The sequence below is a fragment of the Nanorana parkeri genome, unplaced genomic scaffold, assembly GCF_000935625.1.
Source record: "Nanorana parkeri isolate BGI_ZX_2015 unplaced genomic scaffold, ASM93562v1 scaffold1640, whole genome shotgun sequence".
Lineage (NCBI taxonomy): Eukaryota > Metazoa > Chordata > Amphibia > Anura > Dicroglossidae > Nanorana > Nanorana parkeri.
This window is the reverse complement of record NW_017307908.1, coordinates 15,564-36,667: the sequence shown is the minus strand read 5'-3', so window position 1 is coordinate 36,667 and position 21,104 is coordinate 15,564. Positions and strand designations below refer to the sequence as shown.

Sequence of the window (21,104 nt, the reverse complement as noted above, 5' to 3'; positions counted from 1 at the left end):
CCCAGATGACCATTAATGGTTCTGTCAGTAGCAGTTGGTCTTAGCTGAATAATTTGTCCACCGACATAATAGTGTTTTCCACATTCAAATGACTTACTAGATGGCAAATGTTTTTCTTCTTCATTTCCTTTCCCATGTCCTTAGACTTCTCTGTACATTTATTTATGTTTTGTGTTATAATTTTTAAACCAAGGCTCCTAGCTATCCTTTTTGCAAACCACGTCTATAGTTGAGCTGCATATAGTGTTTAGAAGAAAAGTATACTGAAAGAAATATGTGGGCTGCTATTGTTGACTTTCTTCTGAAATGTTATTTGCCTGGCCATTACTGGCTCCAGTACTTTCTGATTCACAGAACTGGAAATGTTCTGCACACCGAGAGTTCTAACTTTATTCTAAATTCAATGGTTTGATGTCATCAGTCATCAGGTCATCAGTGGCAGCCCCACATATGTCTCTCAGTACAGGTTTTCTAAAAACAAATAACAGAAAAATAGGTATGTATGCTTTAAAAGCATAATCTAGCTTTTGCAGAAAATAGGAAATGCACACACATTAATAAAAGATATATGAGCATTTATTATATTTTGTTTTTGAGCCTGCAAAGCATTGCAGCTACCATAACTGAATCGTGAGTGGAGTGCTCTGGCCTCTGCAGACTCTTCCTCTCAGCCCCTGTCCGTACCGATTTAGAGACTTTCAGCTAAGGGATAGGAGAAGAAATGAGTGGACTAAAAATGCAGTGACGTCACTGCACTTGTACCTTCACTGAGAACTGCAAGTCCCTCTACTGCGGTAGCAGATGGGACTTGTAATTTCTCCATTCACAGATCATGGTAAAGTAAACAGCTGGTCTTAGTGAAAGTCCACCACATGCTCAGGTACCCCATATACATCAAATCTTACTGTTTTCCTATACTGACTTTTTTGCATTCCACTGTATTATAATAGATGTACTTGAAATTGCCTTATATTCAGTTGTTCAAGACAAACATTCCCAGAATTCCAAGCCCAGTGATTTAAATCTGTTCTTCCAGTAGGGAAGCCCTTTCTGAACAGAGGAAAGTTTATATTTCTATGTTCCCCAGCTCAGTAGCATGGGCTCTGTGGGTAGCTTTTGTAAACTGACAACCTATTACCAATTCACTGTTTTTGGGAGGTGATTTATGGCTGCCTATATTGCACAAAGCTACTGAAGTACCTCTCTGAATGTATTCAGATACCCTCAGATGTTCATTTACCCCTGCTTGAGAAACACTGTGTTAGCATATACAGGAGGATGCAAGCATGCATGCATGCAGTCAGTTAAGATGTCCAAAGTTCTATAAATTAGCTGCTTAATCTTTATTGAATAGGAACAGTTACATACAGAGCCTTTCAGCCATGTTTTGTTGTAATCATGACATCGGGATTAATTTACTAAAGACAAGTAGGCTTTTCACTTTGCAAGGGAATTTCCCTTAGCTTACTCAATGATGTTAAACTCTGATGGCCTCCATTATCCAATTATTTTGAAACACAAATACTGTATTTTTAAATTTTCTTTGCACGTGATTGAGTATTCTTTGCAAAGCACATTTGTACCACATTCACTGAGCAAAGGTAAAATAATTCCACAAAGTAAAGTTCTCTTGCAAAGAGAACAGCCTATTTTCCTTTAATAATTTAACCCCATTCTAACTGTTCTAAGGTGGTACAATACCTGCAGAGATGACCATGGTATACAGAAGAACATGATCAAATATATTTATTAAAGTAATTGTCATAGACACATTTACTTAATTTAACTTACAAATGATCATTTAAAAAAAATAATTTCAATTGAATAGATAGGAATACAATAATATAATTAACAAAAGTGCTTGCTTCTTTAGTGCCTGTAACATTTGTTATTATTCAAGTTAAATCTAAATGTGTATAATGCAGGTTAATGCAGATAAATCTAGCCAACATTACACAAAATATAATATGGTAATTCTTCAACATTTGGGTTATACGCAGCTTTTCACAGGAGGTGGACACCGGCAAATGAAAAAAAAGTTGAAGGCTAGTCCCGACATAACCTCGTCCCTAACCATCATGCTTCTTTTTTTTTGCTAATGTCCTAGGAGGTTGGGCACCTTTTCTACACATTTGATGAGAAAAACTCTAACTATATATTGTTTTACTAATTTTTACAAATTGTTTTGTCTAGCAACATGCTTGACAAAACAGGAACTGTTTTTTCCTCTATAAAACGTCCAATATGCTGCTGGTCTCTATTCAACAGCTATTTGAGTAATTGAATCCTCAGCATTTGCTTAAGAGGCCATATCCAAACCCTGCCGGATCAAAGGTTGCAGTGCTAGCCTATCTTTTGGGCACTTGGCTCTGTATTTCACCACTTGGTGTACTGTCTTAGCCGAAAAGTGCTTTTCAAGTCCAAAGCACAGTTTGACCCAGTCTCTGAAGACTCCCTTTGTTAATATGCCTCTAGTAGTAGCAAAAACAAATTGGTAAATCTCCTTTGGACACTAGACTCTACATTGTGGAGTTTTTGAGACCCTTGTAAACTGTGTCAGTAGCCACAGAGCACTTTCCAGGTCCAGAGGTTTGGCACAGCTTCTGTTGTTACTGAGTCCCTGCAGTCTCACTCTCTGAGTAAATCTCTGATTATGGTTAACATATCCTGATATGTTACCTTTGGGTAATTAACTCTGCTCAAATTACTTCTCAGTCCTTTGTGTACTGTATTGGTGGCCCAGAGAGCACTTTCCAGTGCTAATGCTGTGGCACGTCATTGTGGCATGATCCCTCATTATTTAAAGAGTTTGGCAGGAGGGACCTTAATAAAGGCAGCTACCTCACACTTTGGACTCTCTGGGCACCATAATAAATTTCCTATCTTTTTTATACTGTGGTAACAGTCAAGTCTCAGGATATGCAGGACTAACATTAACCTCTAGGAGAAGTGTTGCATGCATGGGCTTGTTTCCTGCCCTCTAAGGGGAAGCACCTTCCTGTTGCTGCTAATACTGCTGCTTTTAAGTGGATCATAGATCATTTGGTCTCTGGTATTGCTTTTTGCCTGCCTACAGTGATTTGTTCACCTCTAGTCACTTACAATCCTCATCTGTACCAACTACCTGGGTTTGTGAGTATGCAAGGCCTTGCCTCAGTTTGGGCCTAGTTGTTTACCAATAAGAGGTGCAAGAGGTCTTTTAAATTATGTTCATAGGAAGTTCATAGGAAGTCCTGTTGCGGTGGGTGACCTCACTGATACACACTCATGGGGTTCACACACCCCATCCTTAAAAGTTATCAACCTGTAATCTCCATCCTGGGCCACTATTTTTATAGGGTCATCCTCATAAGCAGCTTCTGTAGCTCCACTGTCTGAGCCTGTGATCTGTACTGTGTCTTCTAGGCCATGTACATGCACTTCTGAACTTGTGTCATTTTGTACACAAATAATGAATCAACCAGCTTACAGAAGCTCTAGTCGTGCTCCAGCACCTTCCTCAGAAGAGTCTACTTCTGACCTTACTGGGCATTTATCTGTCAGAGTGTCAGAGTGTTTGATGTTTCTTTTACCATCTCTGATTTAAATTCAGCACTTTTACAACCTCTGACAAAACTATTTTCAAACAGGTTCCACATAACCCAGATATGCAAGTTGTTGTTTCCAATCTGATTAATGCAGTACGATTTACTATGCATCTAGAGCATCAACCTGTTGTACTGGGTATAGGGTATAGGGCATAGGGCAAAGACCTTACACATACACTCAGTAAGTTAAACTCTCCTCTCTGTGGACTGGGAACAACCAATGCAATCATGGTTTCCTCCTGACAATATGACAAAGTTTTTTTTCTTTTGGACAGGGAATGTATTCCTAAATGGTCCCTGCCTTCTGTGGACCCTCTAGTTCTTAAACTTAACAGACATACCACCACATTGATTGGTGGCATCTCTACCTTTAGAGATTTCACATTTGGCCTCCCTATTGAAGTCTAAACACCATTGTAAACCATTGTGACATGGTTGTAAAACCATGTCACAAAGGATCAAATCCTTTAAAAGGCATCTCTCACACGCAAAGCAAAACCCTTGTGTCTGGAACTGGTGAATCAAATGTCTAAGGCTTTACTACTTTAGTAGTGATGGCCTTTTAGAAGCACCTAAGTTTGTCTCGCCCAAGGCAATAATGTCTATTAAATGTCTATTAATGTCTAGTAAAGCACTATGGCTTATTCACTTACCCTTGAACAGAAAGAAACTCTTATGTCATTAACTTGACTCTCTTGGTTTTTGCACTGTGTGCCTGCTTCAACACAGGGTATCTGTTGATAGAGCAGGAGAACCCCTGTCCTCAGCTGTAATAGTTTGTAGCCAATCAGAGTCTCCCATGTGAACCACAGATCTTACCCCCACTTCTTTTTTTCAATAAAGTCTGTTAACAATTAGGACCATCTCACTCCTCTTGATGCCTAACTCTTCTAATCTTAGAGAGGAACTGCTGCACTCCTTACCAGAACCCCTAAGTACAAAGGTGGGTGTTGTAGTAACCACACATGGTGCTGCATATCTTCAGATATGTAAAAAAACATTACCAGCACACCAATAACTTGTGTCAACAATCCATCTTCTTTATTGATGGAAACTATCAAATAAAACATTTTCAGGGCCACGCAGGGTCCCTTTCATCAGGTTTCATATTAAAAACCTGATGAAGGGGACCCTACGTGGCCACGAAACATTGTTATTTGACAGTCTACATCAATAAAGAAACTGGATTGTTGACACAAGTCATAGGTGTGCTGGTAACATTTTCTACATGCCTAACTCTTCTAAGACCAATCTCTTTCAAGAAGGGTTTATTGATTTAAAAGGTCAATAAACATCAGTTCCTGGTGAAGGGGACCCTAGGTGGCCCCGAAACGTTGTTATTTGACAGTCTACCTCAATAAAGAAGATGGATTGTTGACACAAGTCATATGTGTGCTGGTACATTTTCTACATGCCTAACTCTTCTAAGACCCATCTCTTTCGAGAAGGGTTTATTGAGTTACAAGGTCAATAAACCTCAGTTCCTTCTGTTTTTCCCCAAATATGGAACTGGTTATATTGAGATTTCCGGAGATATCAATACTCTGCTATAGCAATGACTAGTACACTCTCACTAGTGGTCTTTTCCATGGTGGAATGCTTAATAGATGCTTAATAGATCCTTGCTGAAATTTGTCAGTTTCCTAGTTTCTGATAGTTCCTGTTAAACTTAAAACATGCCCTGGCTGTCTAAATGACAGCAGGGAATTGCTAGCAAATGTGGCCAAAGAGCTGTGGGAAGGAGAATGGTAAAAGCAGAATACAAATGCCAATATTATTTACAAGAAAAAATGTTGTGCGTGTGTAGTATGAGAAATGTCCACAGCTGGTTAATGATGAAAGATAAAAGTTTTTTATGCCTCTGCTGTATATTGTAACATAAATTTGGTATGCATACTTATTTACATTGTGTACATCCATACATAAGGTGTTCCATGTAAAAAACCCCCCCACAAACTTTTTGCATTGTGTACAAAACTTTTTCATGAAAGAAATCACAAAACACATTACATTAATTAACCACTTAAAGGTTTTCCCTCTCGTGTGCGCGCTGAGTGCCGCACACGAGAAGGGGGAGGGGCAGGACGTCCCAAGACGCCCTCCCGCTCCTAGCAGACGTCCGTCCGGCCGTTCACAAACAGCCATGGATGGCAGGTAGTTAAACAATTAGGAATATTACAGAGTGAGCAATTCTTGAATAGAACCAATCAGGAAAACTAGGTTGTAAAGTACTGACCCTTTATTCTATATAAATATAATTTAATTGTTACTTTTATCAATCCATGTCTTTGGATACCTTCAAGAAATAGCTAGTGATTCATATGTAAATGATGAACATTCTAAAAACAGCAATGTGTAGGCCAGTATGTGGAGTGCAGAATCATATTTAACCCTCCCTGTATTATCTGTTTAAAACCTTCATGCTTTTTCTCATCCTCAGTATTTTCCTTCTCTGTAACTTTCTGTAATGGGGTGTTTATATTTTTTTGTGTTTGGTAGACTGGTATGAAATAACTTTGGCAAATCTCCTCCAAAGTCAGTATACTATAACACATAACATTGTACAAAAATTGTGCTTTACTCCACAGTCACATTGCACTTTAAATATTTAGAAAACTCTTGCTGGTTTATACTTATATACTTATAAATTATACTCATAGCACTAAGATAATTTATTGCTATGGTGACTAAAGACTTCTATACACAGTGATATATTTACCTTGGTGTGACACACCCTGAATGAACTACTGTTTTTGTGCACTTAAAGCAACCCCAAAAAAGCAAACAGAGAGCTTTGATCACAGTAGGGACAAATTTTCTCTACAAGACTTTAGGAATGAGGTGTGGGTTCTTTGCTTCCATGGGTTCAGGGTGAATCCTGTGCATTCAATATTTTTGTATTGAGCAAAATAGTATAGGAATTTGCCATACTAACCACAATGCACTACCTGACCTTTGAACCTAGGTCAGCTGGCTTAGAAGCTGGCTTAGAAGCAACAATAAACAGGGGTTTTGGATAAGCCAACCCACTTACTATCAAAGGGTGGATAACCAGTGTGCTTTAGCTGAGATAGGGAAAGCATAGGGAGTGCTGCTGACAAAATTAATGGGTAAAAACTCTTCCCTCCCTTCACTTTCCAATTCATAGGGAGGTAGTTGGCTGGCAGCTGATGTTGGCTTAATGTCTGACAAGCTAACACTGCTTGGACATGACTACCTAAAGTTCTCACAAACACTTCAGCCTGATGAATTACCTCCTGGAAACCAGGGTAATTCATGAGGAACCACTGCACCACCAAGTTTAGGAGATGTGCCAGGCAAGATACATGTGTGATTTTTTCTCAGATGAAGGTCAGGGTAGTGTCATTGTTACATACAACCTTGCCTGGATATAGAAGGTGTAGGGTCAGCCACTATTGGCCTAGGCCTGGAGAGCTGCCAGCAGCTCTGGCCCAATGTGGCTCCCATCCCCCAGGCATACAGGCTGCAACAAATTTGGCATCATTAGCCTTGGATGTTGCAAATGTTCTGAGAAATTGGGTGGACTGCTGGTTCTAAGGAGTAAGAGGATTAGGTCAATGAGGAGAAGAGGGTAAGGTCACTGTGCTGTCACCATCAGATGAGACATGTACCAGCTCCAGTGGTGTGCCTTATCCTGCATCCTTCCTTAGCTGTCAGAAGTTTGACTTCTGACTTCTGAATATGTAGCATCCTTGCCCATGCTTAATGAACCACTTGTCTATCATCATGTGCATCCTGCCACTGACAGCTTGGTCCAGTGACACAGACACATTTCATTCCACATGCTAGTGGAGGGCAGAGATGACGTTCAAAATGTTTCCCAGCACACTCACCAGCCAGCTTGCAAAAAAACACTGTCCAATTACTAAGGTTATAAACAGAGGTCTTAGTTGCACGTCTTCTGCAGAATATGTGGAAGCCACACTGCCTCATTAAGGCCCCTCTGTGTAGTGTGGTCCGAACTCTAATCTATGAGAGGCTCCATTTTGGAGCATATACAGGTATTCCTCACTTAACGACCGAGTTCCGTTCCTACGACCAGGTCGTTAAATGGATTGGTCGTTAAGTGAGGAACTCTATACAGTACTGTACTGCATTAGTACAGTACTGTATAGCGTTGCCGATGTACAGTACCGAACAGTGTACTGTACATCGGGCAATGAAAATACTTACCGGGACCCGCAGTGAAGATTGGAGGACTCCACTTCCGCCGGCGACACGGCGCACTGACGCTGACGCGCAAGGTCGATCGGTGGTCCGTCGTAAGTGTGAGTGGTCGCAAAACAGGTAAGTCGGTAAGCGAGGAACATCTGTATAGCAAAGTGTGAATTGGGTGCAGGTTTGCCAGGAGACCCTGTGCCTTTAAGCAGGTTGGGCTGCCTCCTGGTGAACCTGCACTTTTTTTTAGTAGAGATAATTAAAAAAATGTACCTTAACAAACTGTTGTATACATTAGCCAAGTAGTAGGTTAAGGGAAACACCACACAGTGCATTGCTGAAAATAATATTGGGTGTTATATACATATATTGCACACTGACATGACTGCAACGGTTTATGCTGTGAGTTTGTTTTCAAGGCTTGTGGGAATGAATAAAGCTGCATCAAATCTTATAAACAGGAATACTGACATAGTGCATTGTTTAGAACACTTACAGGATTAATATCATGACATTTTCTCAGTATACAGGGAATGTATTTATTAGGTTCATACACAATGGGAAACTGATAACTGAAGGCCAAGATAATTCTTTACTGCCTTGGAATGAAAGGGGTACAGCAACTTTCACTCTACACAATTGAATTATATAGAATAGACGAGTCTGTGAATCCTTAGTTTGATTTTTTTCATATTTCTGCAATAACAGCTTTATAAATGTGAGATTAACACACAGCAGTTTACTTGTTCAAGGTATTTTAATTATCAGGCTACTATTTACCTTCCCATACTGTCAACAAGCCAGCTGGAAAGAGATGTGACATGAGACACAGCCCCCATAACACACAACAGCAGTTGCTTAGAGTCTTTGCCACTAGTCTCATTGCTTCTTATCCTTCATTGTCCTATGATCTTAGGTGGTTAGTAATGTTACCTGTTACTGTCCAACTCCCCAGCAGAGGCACACAACCCCCGGCCCCTAGCAGAATGGCAAGCAGCCTTTGATCTCCAGCCGCACTGCCCAGGAGATCAAAGGCTGTAGGGAGCTGCACAACCTCCTCCACTGTGCAACCACACTACCTACCCCCACCCCCAGCAGAGGCACACAACCCATGACCCCTAACAGAGGTCATGGAACAAGCAGCCTTTGATCTCCAGCCGCACTGGCAGGGAGATCAAAGGCTGCAGGAAGTCGTACAGTTGTCTGTCCCCCCAGCATCACAGCAAGCAGCAGATCAAAAGCTCAGAGGAAATTATACCCAGCAGGGTTCCCGGCACTTGGGCGCCAGGCACTGTGCCCGTGCCCAAGTGTGGGGCCCCGAATTCCCACCACTAGTGGCCCCCCAAAGACAAAGGCTGTGTCCCCGACGGCCACACAGGCATTAGGAGGCGAGGCTGGCTGCTGAGCAACCTCCTGTGCCTGCCCCTGTTCCTCCCCTCTCATGCCTGAGCCTCTCACAGCCTTTTAAGAGCTGTGGGCAGGCTTGGAAGACAGTTCCTCTTCCCACTGACTGACAGCAGAGCCTGAGCTAAGGCAGGGCTCTGGCTGTGTGCTTAAAGGGACCTCCACCTGGAATAGAGAGAAGTGAGCCAAGCTGAAAAGGTCAAGCTGCTGAGTGTGAGTAATAACTCTTGCTGTGCCTGAACCGCTGCCCTGAGACCCTGTGGATTTAAAACTTTCTGCACTTGAACCGCTGCCCTGAGACCCTGTGGACTTAACCCTTTCCGTGCGGGATTGCTGCCCTGAGACCCTGTGGACTTAACCCTTTCTGTGGCAGGATTGCTGCCCTGAGACCCCGTGGACTTAACACTTTCTGTGCCAGGATTGCTGCCGTGAGACCCTGTGGACTTGACCTTTTCTGTGCCAGATTGCTGCCCTGTGACCCTGTTTCATTTATTCTCACTGTGCCGGACTAAACCATGTGTGTTGACTTCTTATTAAAGAGCTCCTTCCCCGGAAGGTGCATAAAACTACTCCTGCTCTGTGTGTGTGTTCTGTGTCTCCCACATTCTCGGTCACATTGCCCAAAACCTTTAATACTACCAATTATAGTTTTTTATATTATTATCTTCACCATCAGTACATGAATGGTGTATTGCAGCAGCCGGAGACTTTACCAGAATCTCTGCAGAATCCCACATCTCCCTGTGGCTCCAGGCACTTTTTTTTATAGTTCTGGTAGGCAACTCTGGTGGATTGATATGCCACATAAAAGTTGCATTCTGACACAAGGGGAAGTGGAAAGGAAGAGCTTGCAGCACCAATAAGGGAAAGAAAGTGACCACCGGTCACCAGAGGGGCCCAATTCAGAGTACAGGTAATTTATGCTGATGGCCACCCTCCTCCCTCTTACCATCATGCAATCAATGTTGTCTCTGCTCTGCTGGCCCCAGCTTATTTTGTAAAAGTCAGGCATGGTGCTCATTAGTGATGGGCTCGGGCGTGTTCGCAGCTCCACGCGCCGAGCCCGCCAGGAAGCTGACAGCGCCTGTTGGGATCCAGAGTGCCTCCAGGTGGTGCTGGAGTTGAGCCCTGCAGTTTCCGTACTCACCTGGAGGGGTCTCCAGGCAGCCAGGGACTGCTGGGTGCCAGACTTCCACTGGATGGTGCTGGAGGCTGCGGCTCTGGTGCTCGCCTCTGTGTGTCTCCCGGCTGCCGCCGGTCGTCCGCCGCCTGGTGCTGGAGGGTGGGTGCTTGGAGGGTGCTTGGGCCCTTGCTGCGGTCAGGTCTGTGGCTCGGTGTTTCCTGTTAAGCCTGAGTCCCCAGTCCTGTACCCTGCTTCTGTTCCCGAGTCCTGTATCCTGCTTCTGTTCCCGAGTCCTGTAACCTGCTTCTGTTCCCGAGTCCTGTATCCTGTTAATGTTCCCGAGTACAGTAACCTGCTTCTGTTCCTGAGTCCTGTATCCTGGTTATGTTCCCGCATCCTGTAACCTGCTTCTGTTCCCGAGTCCGGTAACCTGCTTATGTTCCTGAGTCCTGCTCCCCAGGTTTTCCAGCCCTGTTATACCCTGTGTGGGTATTCTGTGGTTTACTCATAGTTTTTGTTACTTTATGTTATCCATTTGTATGTGCTTGGTTTGTGTTATGTTTTGCTCCATATAATAAAAGGTATATCATACATTCTGCCTTGTCCTGTGTGGTCACACGTGTTTGGTCTGCCTGTGTGGGTACCTGCGCAGGTGTGGGGTCACCTGTGCCGGTATCCCTGACAGCGCCGCAGCGCCAATCACAGGTACTGATACATTATCCTGGTGCTGTCAGCTTCCTGGCGGGCTCGGCACGTGGAGCTGCGAACACGCCTGAGCCCATCAATAGTGCTCATCAGAGCATGGTTGGGTGCTGAGCATGGAGGAGTACACAGCTAAGCAAAGCTGGATACTGAGCTGAGCAAGGCTGGGTGCAGAGCTGTGCAAAGCTGGGGACAAAGCTGAGCTGAGCAAGACTGGATGCAGAGATAAACAAGTGCTGAGCTGAGCAAGGCTGAGTGCAGAGCCAAGCAAGGTTGCTTGCAGAGCAAAGCTGGGTGCAGAGCTTAGATAAGAAAGGTCAGATGCAGAGCTGTGCTGAGTGAGGATGGTTCAGAACTAAGCAAGACTGGGGGCAGAGCTGATCTGAGCAAGTCTGGGTGCATTGCTGAGCAGCGCAGATCTAGGCAGTGCAAGAGGGATTCAGAAGAGAGAAAAGCTGAGTACTGCAAGAGGGGTGTAGAGTTGAGTGGTTAAGGAAGGAGTGCAGAGCTGTGCAGTGCAAGCGAGGTGCAGAACTGAGCAGTGCAACAAGCATGCAGAGCTGAGCACAGCTGGAGTTTATTGTGCTGGTGGTTATATTATTGTGTTGTGGGTTATTGTGGTGCTAGGAGTTATAATGGTACCCGGGGTTATTTTAGTGCTGGGGTTATTTTAATGCTGGGGGGATTTGCTTGCCCTGACACTTGCTGTGGGTTATTGCTGGGGACTATAATTGCTGGCCCTGACACTTGCTGTGGGAAATTTCTGGCCGTGACACATTCTGGGGGTTTATTATAGCTGGCACTGACACCAATTGTGAAGTTTATTATTGCTTTTACTGGCATCAACAAGGGGGTTATTTTACTCCCACAATATCCTCAGTGTACCTCCAGGCCCTATTTTGTCAAAACCATAGCAAAGAGAAAGGGAGAAAGGTTGCCTGCTACAAGCTTTACACTGTGAAGTTTTCAAATTAGTATATAACAAAGCTATACAAAATAGGAAAAACAGATGATGGAAAAAGTATTGGTGAAATGGCATGTGTTAATCTGCCAGATAGGAGGAGCAGATGGTGCTATTCTTTAGATGAGTGGATTTTCAAAAGTTTTCTCAGCTCCTTTTAATTACACTCTTATAGACTTTTCAATTCAAATCACCATACATTTCATAACTCATAAAAGTTGCCAAATACACTATGCCACTGTTTGTATTAGAAGCAGCTGTCTCATGCAGCTGTTTTGCCCTAAGCATGCACTAAGCCTGGTTGATATGCAGGAATCAGCTGTTTTTATATACACTGACTGACTTGATTACATGCAATATAGTCTTATTATATAGATGCTGCATTGTGTTGGCAATATTCATATCTATTAAAAAAACTTAAATATGGATTAGATTAGTCAATTCAAACATATCTTTTAGTCATCTGATTATGGTCACAGAGAGTTTTTGACAAAATGGTGATGATTGTAGATAGAGATTAGGTTTTTCTAATTTAATACTTTTTATATCACTTCTATATATTTCATCACATGGAGCATGATACCATTTTAAGCCTCTAATTACTGCTATGTGTTTAATTTTTACCAAATGGAACAGGTGCTTCTTTAAACTCCTTCCCCTCAGTCCCAGTAACATTAAATTATTAGAATTGTTCTATATGAAATCCAAAGAGGGACTATTTTTGTCACTCAGCATGGTTCTAGATTCAGACTATCTAGCCACTGTGACTCAGATAGAAATCTGAAATGCAGAAGATAATGAAAATGTATAATGGAGCACTGAAAGTAATACCATAGATTACAGTTTAAAACAATTAAACAAATGTAATTAAAATACATTCAATTAATTACAACAAAGCATGCATAGAATTAATGGAAGTTTGTCAGTTTACCTGGATTTAAGTATTTGGTTCCTTTTGCTTATATGCTGTCAGCGACTATAGTTTAGTAGCAAATTGAGTCTTGTACAAACGTATTCAGATTAGAATTTGAGGAAAGTCACCCTTCTTTCTTGGTCCTTCACCCATTAATTGGGTCAGCCTTGATGAATTAAATCATTAGTTGCTGAAAGGTTACCATTATTCTGCTGTCAGAAGGCAACACTAGCAAGTACATCAACATGGCCAGCTCTCCTTTTTTAGCATTGCTGTCTTTTGCCGTAATACTACCATACGCTAAACACATCATTCACATAATGCATCACCAACACAATGAAACAGTCACTTAACTACCATTATATAAGCTTAAGTGTTCCATGTCCAGGGTTTTTGCTATTACCTAAAAGTTATCATGCTGTCTTACTGTACACATTGTACTATGTACCTGTAGATGTTCTATTACTGCTCTTTGTTCTAACAAAATCAGTCTGTAGTGAGCAGTGCTTTAAACCAAACTAAAAGCATTCTTAGATCATATTCCCTTCATATGTACATTTATGAAGGTTTAAAAAAGTCAACTTAGTTTACCATATTATAATGTTATGGAAATATTTGCCTGAGAAAAAATTATTTAGAAAATGGGGAAAAATGTTGTGTGTGTTAAGGGTCATTCCACCCAAAACTGCAAAGTTAGTTGTAGGTGGGCTGAATGACTTATTTTCCCTCATCTCTTGAATGGGGACAACTTAAAAATGTCCCTCATTGTTCACCAGAAAAGTTAGAGAGGGGGACAATAATTGCAATAAATATCCACCTAGAATAAAAGGTTTGGGTTTAGATATACTTTAAAGTGTTCTTAAATCCAAATGTTAACTCAAATGTTAAAAATTAAGATCACATTGAAACACTTACATGAATTCTTGTTTAGAAATCCATGTTGCTAACAGTCAGTCTAATTCAGCACAGGATAATTTTTTGTTATCTCAAATTCTGTGAGCCCTGTCAAATCGTATGGGCGTAGTGACCGGTCTCCCCAGGATAGTGTTAAATATACCTTGCAGGGAGGCCATGAGATCCGCGTCGGCCTTAGCTTCTGGTAGGCCCCGAATCCGCAGATTATTCCGCCAGTTGCGGTTCTCTTGGTCCTCCACCTTGTTTTTTCATAAAGGAGGCCTATCGTTTACAAAACAATCTACAGTGACTCATTTCTTTTTCAATGACACAGTCCATCCATGTTTCAGTCAGATAGCTGTGTTGCAAAGCAAGTGGGATCTGCTGTGCTGTCTCTCTAGTTAACCCACAGTGCTTTTGACGTCATTTCTGTTAAATGTTTATTTGTAAAATAAAGATTGTATATAGTAAACACACAGATACTAACCAGTCTAAAACTAAAGAAAAGTTTCCCAAAACCATTAGCATTTTCCTTAAAAAACTACACTAATACTTTTAACCTATCATTAATCACAACACTAAACAACCTGCGTCTACTCCCAACATTATTCTGTTTGTGAGCAGGCACATATCTGCTGTCTAGAAAAATTCCACAGTATGTTCACATCATGAAAATGTGCACCTTGTTTGCTCACATCCTTTTACTTGTTTTGATAGTTTCCATTGTAACTCAGTTGAGTACTCACTGCTTGCTTACTGTAGTGCAACACTGCAGTTATAGATGGTGGTAAACATTATAGTGTTGTGCCATTGGACCTCACCAATGTTCCTTCAGTAAAGGACTGAGGTACAGAAATTAGTGTATCTAACTTCCAGGTCTAATAATAAGTAAAACATAATAATTACGATTGTAGATTAAGCTTGAGTGCCTCTTTCTTCTGTTTTATAATTAACCTCAGATCTGAACTTTGTGATCGATAACAATGTACAGTATATTTGATTTCACCATGTTAACATATACCCATTTTATTTATTTTTACAGAAAATATTTGCAAGTTATAGAATTTTCAGAAAATAGTTATTGGCAGGAGGCATATACTGTATATTGTGCTAGAAGTTTTTTCACTTAACTTTATTGCTATCACACAGGGCTAAGAAGCGTTGAAAGTGTTTAGATTTGACAGGTTCTCTTTATGGAGACATCAGCGGTATATAAGACCCCCTGATATCTTTCCTGCCCTCCAATACATATAATCAAGCACAGGAATGTGCTTGATCGCCTGTGTAACTGGCACTTTAGAGGCTTCTGACAGCTCTGAAGCAGAAAGCACTGAGAGTACAGTGCTTCCTGATTCATTGATTATAGAGCAGATTGGGACATGGACATTCCTCAGTCTGCTCTCGCTCTCCATCCTGACACTGTTTAGATTGATCCAGGACCACCCAGAGGAGTGGCAAAGCCAGAAAAACCCTGCAGGAGGGTGGGGTGTGCAGGGTGATGGTACCTTTTAGATGTAGGTACAAGTGATAAGTTGGCTCTTATCACTTGTACCAGCCACCCACACCACACGTACTCAAAATCCCTCCACCTGCTGAAAAAAATGACACCAAGCTCATGGCTGCACCTGCAGCCATTATCTGTGTATACACACTTCAAGACCAGAACATACAGGTACATGCTATGGTCCTGAAATGGATAAAGTGTGGGTCCACATGAGACCCCCAAGTAAAGCAAGCATGAGTACAGTGATGATAGTAGGCAATGGTCTTGCTTTATTAAAATAAAAAGGTTTTAGTGTATTTTGGAAGTGTTCCTCTTTTTATATATGAATATTACTGTACCTTGGAGGTTGCTAGTACAATGTCTAGCTGACTGATTTTTAGTTTTGGTGACTTTAACTGGGCTTTAAATATGACTGTTTAAAATAAACTAAAGCTTTTATGAATGGAATATGGACAATGTTTAAATTCTCTACTATTGACGTTCACAGTATTATGTTTATTACTAAATTACAAGTGTGAACACTTCTTATAACATAATTAATCATATTAGGGGTAATACAGGGTGCTGTTTAATTAATGTACAAGACCTATTGTCAGAACAATGAGCTAAACCCTTTTCACTTCTTTTTTGTTTTGAATTATGTGTTTAGGAGGAACCATTAGCAAACTCCGAAACGATCCAGTCAGAATTATACATGATGCTGTGGACGACACTACGGATTGGATATATGCCATCTTTTCCACTGTATCAAACCTAATATCATTTGAAGAGGAACGCAAAGGTATAAAATAAAGCACTTAGTCTTTTGAAATGCAGGCTCTTCTTCCCTATACTGTACACATCATATTTATAGTACACAGGTGTTTGTGTGTTGCTTCTGAGTTGCATTTGTCTCGCAGTTTGGAAGGATCTGAAAGGCAGTGTTTGAATTTTGAATTGGCTCTTATGGCTCAGTGTTCACTTGCATTTATTGTTGCTTTTACAGTCAATCCTATTGCTTTGCATTAATACCGGTCAGTGTAAAAGCATCTCACACATATCACAAATGCAAGCCATCATCTGAAAATGTGTTACTCATGACTTGCTTCTGTGTCTTATGCATGTGTACACTAGCCTCACACCTGCTTTATTTTGTTGTAATGTGTACACGCATGTGGTGTACTATTACAGAGCTGTGTTTCAATACTTTGTAGTCCCATGCTTGTTTAACTTAAAGGGGTTCCATTTTAAATTACTTTTACAACACACTGCAGAGAATATCTGAGCATGTATCAAGTAATTCTGGTTATCACCTACCTGTATATATTCGTGATAACTTTACTATTTACTTATAAAATATGTTATACTTTATTTGCTGAAGACTTTTCATTAGCAGGATTGGGAATTTTTTACAACATATTACTTTATTTCACTGCCATAAAGTTCAACTACACTCAAAAAGTATGCCTCCAGAAAGATGACTTGACTAGCATGTAATGTTCTTATATCAGTTTGTGACATATGTAGATACAATATTTCCACTATAACTTATATTTCTATATATTCCACTATAACTTATATTTCTGCTACTTGGGGCAACTCGGCAGTATTGCTAACATTATCTTATGGAATTGCTTTCTTGGTAGCTGGATCAACTAAATTAGGGATGCACAGATACTTTTTGAGTACCAGTGCAGATACTTGGCATTTTCATGAGAACTACCAGGGTTGCAGCTGTTGCAGCTGGGACCTGGCTCTGGCGCTCCACCACTGTCCTGAAATCATTAGCCTGTATTGTTTTAGAAAAACTGTCACATGACAATAAACAAAAATGTATCAGTACTCGTACTTGTAAGTACTCGGCAAGTACCAGTACTCGTACTCACAAAACTGGTATCTGTGCCTCCCTTTATTTATAGTTATAAAAACAAAATCGTACATTAAAACAGAGATGTACAAATCCCAGGAGCTCCGTGTGCTACTTACACATGACAGCTGCCTCCTAACTTTCGAATTTTTCTCTAGTGTAGTCTTGGAGCTCAAAAGTATCGGTACATGTACTCGTACTTGTACCGAGTACTGTACTTGGTATCTGTGCAACCCTAAACTAAATGTTTCACTTCTCTCGCTAGTGAGTGAAATTGTGCAACATTTGGGGCTAGTAAGGTTCCATGGGGGTAAATCATTTCCTTGCTTGGGTAGAATAACCTTCTAGACTATACTTTTTTGTTGGTCCCCAGGTGCTACTCCATAGAAGCCATTGTCTTATATTGCACTGATGAAGGCCAACAAGCCTGAAACAGCTGTATGTGGTTTAGAATAATTAGCTCTGAAGGGTATATGGGGTATATAGGAATAATTTACAAGGCTCTGCTCACTATCCTCAGATGGAAAATAAACCCCATAATTTAGAATATATGATTAAAAAAGATGAGTTAAAACATTCATTAAAATATCAGTTTTTGACAACCTTGGCATTTGGAAGTCCATGTAAAAATTGCATAAAGGACAGTGTAAACAAGCTTTGGGATTCATTGGCATCAGTTTGAAACACTTCTGGGATCATTCAAAATTCATTGACAGGGGCATTTGTCCTGCAGATGACCTCCTTCTGAGCTGTATTTGACCTACTTTAAGCAGGTTTTGAATTCCCATATCAGGACGTCTTAAGACGCCCACCCGCTCTGAGCAGACTTCCGTCCGGCCGTTCACGAACGGCCATGGACGGAAGGTGGTTAAAGATAAGTAACAACATATTGTTATGTTGTGTTGTGTAATCGTAGTGGTATATTTCATATTATTTCTATGTTAAAAACCTATGTTATAACTTTGTTAAATGATTGCATAAAAGTATGTTACTCATTTATTAATATTTGTATACCTGCTACCATGAAAACAAAAGACATCCTTTTAAACAATGGCAACCTTGAAAGCTCATTTACAGCAGCAAATATTCAACATGATTTTGTGTTTAAAAAATCAATATAAACTTTTCTAATCAATGTTAAAGGTAGAAAAATGTATAATAGATTCATTGTGTAAACTAGTTTTAATGCAGAGTGTGTGTTACATCAAACATAGCATCAGAGATTGTTTACAACATATCAGTGCTAGTATATCTCGGATTAAAAGAAAACTGTGATGTAGTTGTTTGTATGCTTTTCTTTGTTTGAACAGTATGTGGGATTCTTTCAGATGCTCAGCTGCTTAAATGCATAAGAGATCTATTTGCTGATTATAAATAATCCTGAATAAACAGTTTTCTCCAAAAGATAAACTGCAGAGATTTTCTAAACTTTATATTTTTAATTAAGCATGTGTAAATCAAAAACTAAAAGGCTATGACTTGAATTTCAAATCAGGTGATAAAAACAATTGGTATTACAAATGCTGGAACATTTTAACTCTTAAGGTGCCCATACTCCTTACGATTATCGTACGATAATCGTATGCGATCGACTTTTCGTACGACAATCGTAACGTGTGAATAGAGTGCCCGACCGATAGTACTGTACAATCGTACGACTTTTGACGGTCAAGCATGTTTGAAAACTTTGGTTGATCGTACGATGTTCGCATGGTTGGTGGCGTTTCCGTCCGTCAAAAGTCGTACGATTAACACTGCGCATGCGCAAACGAAAATAATTGCGGTCAATTACCGCAAGTCGTCCAGGTGTTTTTTTCTAACTACCGCTGATTGAACCTTGCGATAATCGGGGCAGGATGGGGCCGTCGTACGAAAATCGTACGACGGTTCGATCATCGGACGAAAAGTTTAGTCCGATAATCGTAAGGTGTATGGGCACCTTTACTGTTTCTCTTTAAAGATTAGATTTCTTCAAATATGTTCTTTCAATAAATCTCAAAATCTGCACCAACCATCCAATGTATCAGCCATGGATCCATCACCATGTTATTATTTAACGTTGACATTCGTTTTTGTGTGTATTTGTATATATATATACAGTAGTATATACATCGGTCAATATATGAGTTACATACAGTATATTGCTGCATACAGGAGGATTGGACAATAACAAAAATTTGTATCTATGGTATATATACTCCCACTCCTATATTATAATGCTTCAGTTTTTGTTAGTGTCCTCATTGTTTCCTGGCAACTGTTTTGTATGGTGATTGGTCTGCCCCTGACAAACTATTTTCACCCCAATCCAAAAACAAAAGAAATAAAAATCTGAATCTATCCATTTTTATGGTAACCTACTTTGAGGCAGTCCTATATGCACAATTCTACTTCAAAGCATTGTAACTGAAAATTCTGGCTGCATGGCAAAAATAACACATTCTCTGGATAATAACTTATGTCTGGCAACCCAGACCAGGTTCAGGTTATGCTGGGCCTGGTGGGTCAGAAATCCAGCACTGGGATCAGGGAAATTTTTCCTGCCACCATTCTGGAAGATTCTCATTATGGATGCCAGCGGGGCAGTCTGGGAAGTTCTAACTGTGGTGCAGGGGACTTGGTCACCACAGGAAGCTTGTCTCCCAGTCAAGATCCTGGAGCTACATGCAATTCAGTTGTCCCTTCATTGCTGGACCTCTTGCCTGCACAGTCCTCCAATATGGTTTCAGTTGGACAAAACCACAGCAGTTGCATACATTACACATCAGGGGGGAACCAGAAGTCTTGCAGCTCAAAAAGAAGCCAACCCGATTCTGACTTGGGCAGGACTTTATGTTTTAGATCTGTCCACAATGCACATCTAGCCATGGAAAAGTGGCAGACAGACTTCCTCAGTGACTGGACTCCATGGGCTGGCACCTTCACCCAGTGGTGTTTTTAAAATCTCTGTTGCGGGTGGAGAACACTAGTGATGGGCTCGATGTTCGAGCCGAGCGTGAGTTTGACTCGAAACATCGACAGTTCATGTGCTTGGCAAACACATGAAGTATTACATAGTATTTGAGGTTGAATAAAGACACAAGTTCATCAAGTCCAACCTATTGCGTGTATCGTCCAAGAGCTTCTTGAATTATTCCACACTCTTAGCTGAAATCACTACACGTGGCAAAGGTCAGGTGCAAGATTTTGCCCAATCAGGGCCCAGTACTCTGTAAGAGCCATGATTGGGCAAAGTCATGATGACTTTGCCCAATAATGGCTCACCTGTGAGATGCCGTACATCTGTAAACAGTTGGGCAGAGCTAGCTTTCACCGCCAGCTCTACCCAATTGTTTTTATGTTGCCGGCATCTGTCAAAATGACATTATGCGGCGGGAGTTCGTCGCGGGCCAATGGGACGGTGGTCGTCGTTTTAAAAAAAATTATTATTTCTATTTATTTTTATTGATTTATTTTTATTTCATCAAGTTGTCATCGCCGTGGACAATGCTGGATGTCATGATTAACCCTTGATTACGTCGGTGGATCCATTTGTGGGTTTTTTTATTTTAAAATAAAAGACTTCATGTTTACTTCTTAACCACATTTTCCTTCAGACTTACTAACCTCCTTATTCTTCTAAGGAACATCCTACCTCTCATCCCACCACTTCTTGGTGGAGTAGGCAGCAAAAAAATGTAAAACCCATCGAATCAAGGATAATGTTTCACTTTTAATGTCAAAGCGCATTCTTCTAGATTAGTAAGCATGCCTTGGGCTTTTCAGCATTAAGAATCTGTTTTCCACATTTTCAAGGCTGGCACCCGGTCTTTTGTTTCTATTCTGTTCTGCCTTACAAGTTGGATGTGCAGAGCTCATCTATTCCAGCTTCAGACATAAGGCCCTTCAGGCCATTCTGTGAGCTGCTGATAGCCCCCACTTTACTTATAGTTTTTTGTAGGTTTGTTCACATTTGCTGTTTTCTGTGTTGCCCACTCCTCAGTTTGACTGC

At 40.9% G+C, this 21,104-nt stretch overlaps 1 protein-coding gene across 1 annotated transcript in view; it reads left to right on the top strand.

Moving 5' to 3' along the window:
• The window catches only part of TRDN (triadin), a gene marked incomplete at its 3' end in the record, with an annotated part of 39,134 nt that extends 23,086 nt beyond the window's left edge, over positions 1–16,048 (top strand). The window contains exon 3 of the mRNA XM_018570962.1: positions 15,917–16,048. Coding sequence (XP_018426464.1) covers positions 15,917–16,048 — 132 coding nt within the window. The remainder of the gene's footprint in view (positions 1–15,916) is intronic.
• Positions 16,049–21,104: the final 5,056 nt, after the last annotated feature.